At 37.1% G+C, this 12,248-nt stretch overlaps 2 protein-coding genes across 8 annotated transcripts in view; one reads left to right on the top strand and one right to left on the bottom strand.

The window, feature by feature from the left end:
- Window positions 1-1,073: 1,073 nt before the first annotated feature.
- On the top strand, window positions 1,074-7,144 carry Ipo9 (Importin 9). Of its 7 annotated transcripts, none has more exons than XM_067356786.1 (15): window positions 1,074-1,436; window positions 1,673-1,791; window positions 1,878-1,990; window positions 2,074-2,435; window positions 2,564-2,797; window positions 2,866-3,235; window positions 3,306-3,553; window positions 3,633-3,894; window positions 4,012-4,325; window positions 4,416-4,635; window positions 4,719-4,990; window positions 5,256-5,664; window positions 6,228-6,376; window positions 6,738-6,813; window positions 6,879-7,144. In XM_067356786.1, exons 4-15 carry the CDS (start codon window positions 2,100-2,102, stop codon window positions 7,082-7,084), a joined length of 3,096 nt encoding a protein of 1,031 aa, XP_067212887.1. In that variant the 5' UTR covers window positions 1,074-1,436; window positions 1,673-1,791; window positions 1,878-1,990; window positions 2,074-2,099; the 3' UTR covers window positions 7,085-7,144. The 7 variants fall into 7 exon arrangements, with proteins under 7 accessions (XP_067212887.1, XP_067212888.1, XP_067212892.1 ...); XM_012365666.2 differs by lacking the exon at window positions 1,074-1,436 and adding an exon at window positions 1,452-1,598; XM_067356790.1 differs by lacking the exon at window positions 1,074-1,436 and having other exon boundaries at window positions 1,449-1,791; window positions 2,869-3,235.
- A 93-nt stretch (window positions 7,145-7,237) lies between these two features.
- Slip1 (SLo interacting protein 1) overlaps window positions 7,238-12,248 on the bottom strand; it is a 51,826-nt gene continuing 46,815 nt past the window's right edge. The window contains exons 6-7 of the mRNA XM_012365706.2: window positions 10,898-12,235; window positions 7,238-10,770 (exon numbers count right to left, since the gene is read on the bottom strand). Coding sequence (XP_012221129.1) covers window positions 10,450-10,770; window positions 10,898-12,235 — 1,659 coding nt within the window. The 3' untranslated portion in view covers window positions 7,238-10,449. The remainder of the gene's footprint in view (window positions 10,771-10,897; window positions 12,236-12,248) is intronic.

Raw genomic sequence — 12,248 nt, 5'->3', positions numbered from 1 at the left:
ATTTTGTAAAAATGTTAAATGTGTGGCATAATTATAATTATCGTATAAAATATTTTAGACTGGGACGACTATTTTGCACGGTAACTATTACGATAAATAGATTTATAGATCCTTATTAGTTTCAATAAAATTATGTCTATGTTTTTTTGGGTGTACAAAATAAAAGATGAGGTAAATTTTACATTAACTTGTTTAATTTAACTTTTAATGAAGTGCATTTATATGTTAACAAATGTGCAAGTATTTAAGTAATATCTTTTTGCAAAACAATGTCTGAATATGTTGAATTAAAATCATTGCTTCGATTAATAAAGAAAGTAATCATGGAAAGTAATGAGTTTAAAAGCTAAGAAAATAGTGACACTAATCGAAATAAACTTATGCAAAGTTCTAATATAATTAATATGTTTTTAGCTTCTTTTTATCCATATAATTATTTAAAAATATGAAATATTTATGGAACAATTTCAACGCAAACTTTAAAGTTAGAAAAAATCATTATTGAAACAATGCGTCTATGATATATATACATTAAAAATGAAATGTAAAGATTTAGTATTTTTTATATATAGAATTTGTATGTTACATATCTAGTTGATTTATATATTTCTACTAGAAAACAAGTAAAAATTTAAGAGACAATCAACAACATGATATAATTGGTCCTCCCGATCCAGTTTCAAATCTGAGACCTGTTGTATTCGCTTGTTCTCCAAAAGAAACATATTTAGAGAAAAAATATAGAAAACTTAAGGAAGAGACTCAAGAATGGAATCAAGCATTCTGGTCGCAGCATAATATTAATTTCGTTGAGGTATGATTCAGAGTTCCTATAAAATATGAGGTAACATTTAATGTCATTAATAAAATTTCAGGAACGTAAACAATTTCAACAGCTACTGAAAACACAGGGAAAAATAGCACCGACTGCAGATGACATGTCTGTATTTTATAAACAATTTCTAGATAAAAATTGGCAAAGTCATTTCAATTATAACATTACGTGGTATAAAAAGAATATAAAAATTTTACTTTTTGGAATATTGATAAATATATCTAAGTTGAAATTTAAATAGCGATTTTGATTTAAAGAAGTAATGTCTTCACAGTTTTGATTTTGTATATAGTTTTCTTAGATTTCTTGTATAGTTACAAATTCTGTAGAAAATCCGATTTTGCAATTTAATCCTGAAAAATTATAAAAAATAAAAGTAAAATGAAAACTACAGAAACTTTTTATTTCAATCATTTAAAAAAAAATTTATATTTCCTTATTCATTAAATTTTTGCAGAAGAATTTCTTATCGACTGATCCAAAGCTTTATGGTTTCTCCACATGAAAGCTTCACTAAGAAGGAAAAGAGATACAACTAATGTACTGTTCTCTCTCTCATTCCATGGACTTATGCTAGGCTTATATGGAAAAGTGCATTTCAGTATGTATAGAATTCAGTGCTCGAGAGATAATGCATCTCTTACAGAATATATGAACGATGATATAACCGAGTTGTCGAACCGGCTTTTAGAAAATTTTGAATGTTCGTCCACGCACGACCGGTTTGTAAATGCAGAGGTTATAAGTTGCTCCATAATCATCTGTTCGTATATTTTGATATCCTTTCGTATTTACAAAAATTGACATTATATTTGTATATCGATTTTTTAACAATAGCAGTCAGCTCTGTATAGGATTTTATCTGCTTGTTAAAACGACAGCAATTTGAACAGAATTTGGAACAATTTCCAACTACATATTTTTAAGCAATACTATGTCATGAATATAACAGTAACGTATGTATTGCGAAATAAATGCCGTTCTATGCTTTTATTATTTAGTTTATTTATCCATTTTGTTTTCTTTCTACTTGTTTATGTAGATGATGTCATGTGATAATATGATATTCTGCTCCGAGATATCAGATGTTATAGTTAATATGTAAAAGCATACATAAAAAAAATTAAAGACGATTAAAGATTACTGTAATTTTAGGTAAAATCTAGTATAGATCATGAATAAATTATAAATGCACAATTAAATGTTTAATTTTTGAGAATACTTTATATTGTCTGCAGATGCTGGCTAATTTTTATTTCACACAATGATCACTAGTGATGTACAAGACTCCTTAAAGGAAGCTCTGTACGAGACATTAACTGGAATTTTATCACCGCATTATGAAACTCGCAAAGCAGCTGAGCAAAGAATTCAAGCTTTGGAAGTCACAGAAGAGTTTGGAGTACATTTGACAGAATTTGTTGTGGATTCTAGTGGACACTTGCCAATTAGACAATTAGCTTCTGTTTTATTGAAACAATATGTTGAGACGCATTGGTGTTCGTTGGCTGAGAAGTTCCGTCCACCAGAGCTTAACAATAGTGCTAAAGAAAGGATTAAGGAGTTACTACCTTTAGCGCTTCGAGAATCTGTCAGTAAGGTAATTTATTTGATTAAACATCTTTTTAGTAGTCATAAAAATAATTTATTACTTAAATGAAAACATTGTGTTATTGTATACATAGCACAATATCGTTATGTGTGGATTATGATATATCATGATTTCAGGTGCGAACCGCAGTAGCTTATGTGATATCTGCTATAGCACATTGGGATTGGCCTGAAAACTGGCCTGCCTTGTTTGACGTTCTTGTCAGCTGTTTAAGAGAGGAGAGTGAGTATGCTGTTCATGGAGCAATGAGAGTCTTAACAGAGTTCAGTCGAGATCTCACAGATGTTCAGTTACCAAATGTTGGACCTGTTATTCTTCAAGAGATGTACAGAATATTTCAAAATGAAAATGTAAATTTAATGGAAAATCAAATTGTTTTCAATATATATTTCTTGTTATCTTCATGTGTTTCTTGCAGCAGTATTCAGTCAGAACACGCGGTCGTGCAGTTGAGATTTTTGTAACGATTACAACTTTGGTTGCTAATACGGGAATTTATGAGAAGGGGTTTATAGAGCAGTATCTACAGCCAACCATTCCTATGTTCTGTGAGAAGTTTGTTGAGTGCCTCAGAGTGCCTAATGGCCCGATTAGCGACAGTGGATTGAAAACAGATATTATTAAAGCTATAAATTGTCTTGTTACAAAATTGCCCAAGTACGTGTCAGATCTTTTACCTCAAATATTGCCATCTATATGGGAAACTTTATGTCAAAGTGCAAAGATCTATCAAGAAACAACGGTCAATACCGATGAGGATGTTAACGATAAAGAAGTTGATTCTGATGGTATGACTCTCTTTTTTAATAATAACAATGTTATAATCAATGTTATTTATTCCGTACATTTTTTTTCCAGGCGAAGTAATTAATTTTAATAGTTTGATTATTGCGATATTCGAGTTTGTTCAGACCATTGTGGATCGTAAAAGGTTCATCAATCTATTGGATAATATGTTACCGGAAGTTATGTATTATCTAATAATATTTATGCAAATAACATTTGATCAGATTCAGCAGTGGACAACAAATCCGAATCAATTTGTCGAAGAAGACGAATGCACCTTCGATTACAATGTTCGAATTTCGGCGCAAGAACTTTTAACGGTGAGTAGAAATGTAAAAATTAAGACTCGCGTCGCATTTTTATGATTCATGAAAATTAATATTTTCTCATCATCTGCAGACTCTTATCAATCACTTTAAAGAAAAAGCGGTGCACACACTTTTCGATATTGTTACACGACATATTGAAGCAACAAAGACATTACAAGCCAATAGTGTTGGTAGCAACAGCAACGAAAGTTGGTGGAAATTACGAGAATCGTCTCTTCTAGCATTAAGTCTTTCTAAAAATATCATTATTAAAGAACATCAAGCGGGAATGTTGCAGTTCGATATCATTAAGTTTCTAGACACAGTGGTTTTGGGAATATTAAATGATTCAGGTGATTCATCCGTGACGAGTAACAAATTTAACCTTTTGCAGTCCGCAATTCTTACGGCAAAAGGTTAATATTTCACATTTACGTCGAATCATAATTCGCTGTATATTCTTACTTTAGATTCGCCCCCCTTGCTTCTCGGTCGTTGCTTATGTCTCGGTGGTCGATATGCCAAGGTGATGCCGCCAGAAGTGAGTTCCAGATTTCTAGAAGCAACAGTTAACGGCTTGCAGGAAAATCAACCGCCATGTATTCGCATTAGCGCTGTTAAAGCGATTTATTGGTTCTGCGAGGCGTCGACTGAGAAAGATTTTCTTGTGAACATAATACGCTGCCATATGCCCAATATCTTTCAAGGACTATTCAGCTTAGTTAGTCAACCGAATACAGATATTTTGACTCTGGTCATGGAGACGCTCCAAATGCTAGTCTGGGTAATACTGACACTCTCGCGTCACGTGCATGAATTTTTATTCGCAATGCACGTTTTCTACTATTTAAATGATACGGATTTGTGTTTGTAGCAACATAAAGAGTTTACAGCATCGGTGGAAAACAAGATTTGTCCGCTGACAATTGCGGTGTTTGTAAAGTTTAATAGCGATCCGACAATCTTAGATATATGCCAGGATATATTCAAGGACTTGACGCAGAATCCGAGCTGCATCGGGCCGCTGCAAACTCGTATAATACCGACTCTTATGAGCATGATGGCGATTACTCCTATGAATAAATCAAAGGACGGTACGATCTTTTGTTGTTGCACTTGTCGAATTTAATTTTAATCGAATTAATCTCCAATTACTCTTTGTTTTTTTTTCCATTAGAAGGATCTCGAAGCGTAGCGTTAGATGTGTTGAAAGTTTTGGTGCAGTATTCACCGACGCCTCTGAGTAGTGCTTTGATCGAAACTGCTTTCCCTGCTTCTTGTCATTGCCTTCTTAACTCGGAGGATCACGCGACGCTACAGAGCGGCGGAGAGCTCATCCGCACTTATTTATCCGTAGCGGCGCAGCAAGTCATCGTACACAGAGACAATGAAGGGCAGACTGGATTGCAGTACATATTGCAGATTATTGCTCAGCTTTTAAATCCGCAGGTACCATAGCTGATCATTAAGGCTGCGCTTTCCAGCAAGGGATTCAAAATTGAATTTCGGTATGGTTTTCACATCGGTTTGTAACTGCCAAGTGAGAAAATCTTTGCCCAATTTACAATTGTGAATTTACGACCGTACAAGATGATCTTGAGATCAGACTGGGTTAAAACCAGAAATCGATTTGCCTTCTTTGCTGGAGAGCAATTTAATTCATCGAAAATCAATCACTTCCGCTAGAAGATAAAGATATTGATGCATATTTCAGTCGAGTGAGTTTACCGCTACTTTCGTTGGGCGCCTAGTCACCACGCTGATTAGAAATGTTGGGAACGGTCTCGGCGAGAATCTCGATTTGTTGCTGAAAGCGGTATTGAGCAAGATGCAAAGTGCGGAAACATTGGTCGTTATGCAGAGTCTACTGATGATTTATGCGCACCTTATAAACACACAATTCGACGCTGTGTTGAACTTTTTGTTCACCGTGCCCGGTCCGACAGGACAAAGTGCGCTCGCGTTCGTGCTATCTGAATGGGTCAGCAGGCAGCACCTGTTCTTCGGTGGATACGATCGCAAAGTCGGAACGGTTGCATTGTGCAAGATTCTAGAATACGGAGTCACACAAGGGGATAGCAGGTTAGATGAAATCACGGTCAAGGGAGATATAATCATCGCAGGTTTGTGGTTACTTTATTTTTAGTTTATTGTTAATTATAATTTTAGTTAACTGTATAAATAGATAGAGATATTATAATTTAATGAGCTAGTTTACATTAATCAAGACCCAATGAATCGCATAATGTATGAAGTAGCAAAGCAACGATCACGCTAACGCGGCACAACTGTGCGTACAGCAAGGCAGCTCTGCGTTCAGCTTAGCGAAAACGTTAATTCCTTATTAATAGAATCTTCGAGAGAGATCGTTATACGTTGGTTTTATGTGGAATGATGATTCATAACCAATGAATTGAAAAAAAATTACTTTTTCTGCAATTAATAAACGTGGTTGGTTTTCCACGCTTATTTTTATATCTATTTTTTTATTCCAATATCTGCTTTATTCTCATTTTATAGTCGATAAATCGACTATGTTAAAAGGTATTACATACTGAAATTTTGCATTGTATCTGCAATGATTTGCTGTATAAAATCACTGCTACATTTTGCATGCAAGTTATTTTGTTCTACGAAAGATATTTGTATATTTCAAAATAGCAAGTTAAAATTCAGGAATATACAGGGATCGATGATGGCGTGAGAACCAGAAGTAAAGCCGAATCACAGCCTTACGAATGGACTACAGTGCCTGTACTTGTAAAGATTTTTAAAGTAATAATCAATGAATTATCGAACGATATCGAAGCTGTCAGTGCCAGTCAAGATACAGAAGTGAGTATTCTTTTCTTTTATCTTATTTATCATCATTTTAGGCTAATCTTGATGCTAATTGATCATTGTTTGATAGTTTAATGAATCTTTGATTATTCATTAATCTCTGTACTTAATTCTTACAAGAATTCATAGTCTTTGCGTAATTCTTAATCTAAAATTATCTGCGGACTATGCATTTTGAATAATGATAGATCTTTTAAACAAGAATTTGTAAAACAGATATTTACAATAATGATAATTACGATCTATGAATGCGAATTTATAATCGATTACACTTAATTAAAAGTTGAAAATCATTTACGACTTGCATATGGCATGCATACAAGTCTTATTCTACCAAAATAACTTTTGCTGTTAGGTCTCTAACGACGAGGATGAAGATGAAGACGAGGACGAATTGATAGATCCCGGAAATGAGACTGCAAATGCTTTACGTAAGTTCTACACAAATGTTCCGTAACATCATCTGTAAAAAAGTACTAATACGAGCGATTTGTAGAATTTGGAGGCATGGACGAAGATAATGACGAGGAAGAGGATCCAGAATTGCTGCAGGACTCGATCTACCATTTAAATCTCAGCCAATATTTGCGCGATTTCCTGCTGAACTTTTCCACTCATCATTGCTTCCGCATGTATATCCAACACCTGAATGTGCCAGAACTAAAAGTTTTGAGGAACATAAATATTAACGGGCTCATGTAACGGAGAAATTTGTAAGATCGGAACCGTTTTTGAATTTCATAATAAACAATCTTTTCTATACCCAGCACGCTTGTCATTTTTATATTCCGAAATCGAATGCTGTCTCGCTACACTTATACTTACGGGGTCATAAATGCTGTTACAAAATGTTAATTTGTTGTTGTCATTGTATATATATTAATGGTACATTTTATTCGGGTTTTTATTTACATTACACATATTTAGAATCATGTCGCATCTACATACAAAAGACAATATTCGTGCACCCGATTGCTTGTGTGTTTATATATGTAATCTAAATTATACAACGTATTTTCTACACTGGTATCTAACATCTAACATCATTTTATATGTGCATCACATGCATGCTGCAGCAAATTCTCATCAAAAAGTACATAATTTATGGTGTACGCTCACACTTCTTATTCATATTTTGTTTCTTTTATATATTATGTACTTAAAAAAAATGTATGTATAAATTTATTGGATCCTCTAGGGATTACAAAGTCATCTATTTAAAAAAAATATGTATATACCACGATGAGAGAAATAACAGGAGGGCATGTTGGGGTGAGAGGGTTGTTGCAAACTATACGAAGGGTGGGGTAGCGAACCTGATTGATTGCGTCGTATTACAACCGTGAAGTAAAGCGTAATATATTTTAGAACGCGGTACAGTCGATGCAATCCATAGTGTAATTGTTTTACTATTAGAGCATTTTCGACTGAAGGGATTTGGATCGATCCGGGAGCGATTAATGACGTCATTGGATCGTCTCCGTCAAAATTCGCTAACAGTGCCGAAAACCTATAGTATACGTGATGTGAACTATAGATTTTCGATACTGACAGCTGAATATTGAGAGAGAAACGCACTTAGAATCGCGATTATTCGCTCTCGGATTCATCCAAATCCGTACAGTCGAAAACGATATGCGTTCCGATAACTCGCTCATATATTTCTGGATACAACTGTACTGCGGAGAGTAATATGGCGCGTTAGGTACCCTTCCTCTCCCTTCCGTCTGGTGCGAATACCCTTCGCCCGCTAACACACCCCTCTGTTATTTCTTTCCTTCACAATATATATATGGTTGCTTTCCAGTAAGGAGACACAAATAGATACAGTGTCAGATACTGGAGAGCTGTGCGAAGCTGCCTGTTCAAACATTATTTGATTTTTGGTGCAGCCAGTAGTTCACGTTTATAAAAAGTGATTTTTTTCCGCATTTTGGAGAAATAAGTTTTTAAAGATTTCATAAAAAAGATACTCATTTAAAGAAATTAAAAATTGTGTGTCTGAATAGTAAGTATTGCTTATTAAAATTATTTTTAGTCATCTAAACAGGACAATTCTTGCAAAATAAAATGTTTTAAAAGGATATAATTTTTGTTATTATAAAAAACAGAATTTATTATTATAAACTCATGTCTTTTATTCGCTTTTGTCATTTTTAGTTGCGAATAGAATATTATATTATATTCTCTCTAAATAAATTAATATTCTAATAAGCGAGGATGTGTTTTTTGGAGTCTCATTGAGCGAATAAATTTCCTTTGAGTAATGTTGGCAATATATAAAATATCTTTTAATTATAATTTATTAAATTATTTAAACTAAGAATAAAAAATTTTTTCGGTGTCTTTATCCACAACATACGATATATAACTAAGTTAAAAAAAGTAGTGCTTAATTTTTACAACAGTCTAAAATTTTTTGTGTGTTTATCGATGTTAGCAAACACAGAAGCATGCATCGCGCAGCATGTTTAGTTAATAAGGCGTCTTGCATGCGATCTAACACGAAAAACCCTCTGTGCCGCAGGCTTAAAACAGAATTTACATCCTATCCTAGATTTTTTTTAAGAGTATCTTTTACGTGTTTCGTGTATTTAGTTTATTCTCGTTTTATATAAAAATGGTGTAAAAATTCATAAAGCTGCGTCCGCGCTGTATAATCGGTAAACAGTCGATATTTATGAATGGTCAAAATGTAGCGCCATCACTCGTGGCATAACAGGTAGCGCTGTGAATAACATTATTTTTCTATTAAAAATTTGACAGTCAAATTGAAAACATTGAACTCTATACATACTACAATAGAACGCGTCGTGGCACTCAGGTTTGCGGGTCAATGAAGAAGACAGAAAATTAGCTGTTTTAAAGATGCATTTTGAATTCAGACAAAAGATTTCGAACAGTTCGAAACAAAATGAGGAAGAAAGCATCGAGTTTTAACATTTCGGACATAAACTAACAGTTCGAACGTAAGCGGCGATCGATCTATGTTAACTTGTAAACGTTCCAGTATCTGAATATACATAGAGTCGTGGTATCTAGATACAGCTAACTTGCTACCCTTTCGTTCACGAACTGACAAGGTCCATTCTATTAGGCTTTTATGGGGAAGACGCGTCCTAGTATGTATAAAGTAAGTTGAAATCGATGATAAGGCAATGGATCTCCGGATATACAGTGCTTCTCGCCGCAATTTCTACCATGATGTACGAAAGGGAAAAGAATATTGATGTATGTGCGCCGGGCCTTGTGTTAATATACTATTTATCATACATATCTACAAATCTATAATCATCACGGTTTCTACCCGTAGAATATTTTTGTCATATGTGTGTAAAACGATCTACATTTATTATCACGTATCGCAGATATTTACAAAATTAATTGCGCATGTAAACACTCCACATATGTGTATTTGAGTTTCTCCGTATTTTACTTTTATATCGATATATTTAAATTGATTTATTGCAGTTTGGCATATCGTTCTGTCCCCCTTTTTTTCACGAAGGCTCAAAAGCTCATGATTAAATTGTCTCGCGTCTATTCAGCAGAAGACTGAAATAATTTAATTAATAAAAACAGAATTATTGATTTTGGCTCTTTAGTATATTATTCAATATAATGAAAATAAATTAAGCTACTAGAGCCGGAGCTAGTTGACACTGCTCATTTATTAAATTATATTATTAACAACCCGTTAATACGTACAAACGTTTCGATCATTTTTGAAATAATTTATTTCTGTTTTGTCTTTTCTTTTTTTTGTCATTTGTGTTAAATTAGTTTATATTTTTTGTATTTATGTCTCCGGCGCTTCTTCTGTTCTGGCACCCCTGTGCAAGGATACAACCTCTTTTTCCCAGACCGTTCTCTCTCTTCCTCCTCCCTCCCTCCCCCCCTCTCTCTCTTTCTGCGCGCGAGCACGCACCATATGTGCTACACGGGGTGGTCTACTCGAGTTCCGTGGACCACCCTGTGTATTGTTCGCAGAATCGTGGGAAATGCATGTTTATGCGAGTTGTGTATTTAGATTAAACTTGACGGATTGAAGGTACATGAATTTTCGTTTATACTGTAGTAACCGACAATAGACCCATCAGTTTCCCACCTGTGCCAGGACCGCTTGCTCCCACTCTATTCCCGTGAACCAACATTTCTTGAACGGTGGTGAAATCGTCCAGAGTCGTTTTTTTGCGCGCCATTTTTTTGTGACTAAGCTCTACAATGTTCAACGGTTTTTTCGACACTTTGTCCTCCGTGTATTCGCATATCAGCAGATCATTGGGCTGCTGCTGCTGTTGCAGCAGCAATTCCTGCTGTCGCTGTTTGCGCTCGCGCGCGCGTTCCAATTGCCGCTTGCGCTCCTCCTTGCTCCAGTAACGTCCAACCTGGAAAAAGTACAATAATGAACACATGCTATGTGTTTTAAACGTGCACAATCGTTTATAAGAAACGCGGAGAATATTTTATTTCCTCTTAATATTAATACAATCGAGCTCTGACTCGGACACTCACTTTCATCTCCGATATAGTGTCGTCCTCGGTGGTGTGACCGGCCCTCTCCTCGGATATCTTGATCGCTCGATTCCGCAATATTCGATTCCTGACGGGTCGCCTGGCAATATACCTCGTTCCATCCGCTCTCCTTTTCACCTTCCACTCCATCTGCACCTCGCCCTTGTCCTCCGGCGGCAACAACGTCGCGGACGTGCACACCTGCTGGCTGCCGACGAATTGGTACTGCGTAAGATTCGGCGCTTGAAAGTTGCTGTGCGACTTGGACTTCCTTGCGCCGCCCGTGAGCGTCTCCCTGCCGGTCGTCAGGTTCTTACGATTGAGGGCCTGCTTGAACAGCTGCTGCTGCAGCATCATCGTCTGCTGCAGATTTGCCACGTTGGTGTACATCGTGTCGGCTGGCAGCGTGTTGGCATTCATCGACGGCTCGTTGCGATCGCGGTGATGGTGCGACGACAAACTTTTTCTTATACTCTGATTCTTCGCCCTGGTCATCGCGGACATCGCACTCGGCACGGGACAGTTGCAGCTCAGCTTAGGCGGCTGATGTTGCTGCGGTGTTTTCGGCGGGCACAGCACTAGGGTGCTCTTGTGATGATCCCTCTCGCCCTGATGAAGCTTCAGGGTCAGAGGATTGCTATGGCAGGACTCGCCGGTGTTGTACGCGCTCGAACTGTCCTTCTCCTCGCCAGAGCTGTTGCTTTTCGAGGAGGACTGCCACTTCTGATTCTGCTGACTGCCGCAGCCGGCCAGATGGTTCTGCGTCGTGTCGCCGTGCGCGACGGCGTGATTCGATTGCTGCGTCCATTGATGATGCTCATACGGCGACGAGTAGATCGGCTCGCTGTCTGACTCCGGTATCGTCTCGTAAATATGTTCGGTGTCGCTCCAGACGTGGCTCGAGTACGCCTCGACGAGCTTTACCGGCGGCGCTGATGCCGCCGACGGAGCGGACTGCTGGCCGCGTAAGGAAACACTCTCGAGTCTCTTCGAGCAATCCTTGATGGTATCCTGCATCCATTCCTTGGACGCGTTGTTACGCTCCTCCGTGTGATGCGCCGGCGAGATTGCGCTCTTGCCGGACTTTTGCGAATTTTGCGACGAACATGTGGATGACGAATTCGTGGAGAAGATGTTGGTTGCCGATTGTTGTTGCTGCTGCTGCTGCTGCTGCTGCTGTGTGTGAGAAGGTATGGGTGGAGCCGGTTTTACAGTGCAGTTGGTCACCTCGCTCTCATCGGAATGTTCCTCCGTTTGCTGCTGTTGCTGACGGATCAGCTGCTCGATCATGCTATTCTGATATGCCGGTAGATTCTCGGGCGAAAGCGGCGGTGAATCCTAAAGTGACACG

The sequence above is a fragment of the Linepithema humile genome, chromosome 6 (assembly GCF_040581485.1).
Source record: "Linepithema humile isolate Giens D197 chromosome 6, Lhum_UNIL_v1.0, whole genome shotgun sequence".
In the NCBI taxonomy this organism is placed as follows: domain Eukaryota; kingdom Metazoa; phylum Arthropoda; class Insecta; order Hymenoptera; family Formicidae; genus Linepithema; species Linepithema humile.
The sequence above is the reverse complement of the archived record's forward strand: the minus strand, read 5'-3'. Positions and strand labels throughout refer to the sequence as shown.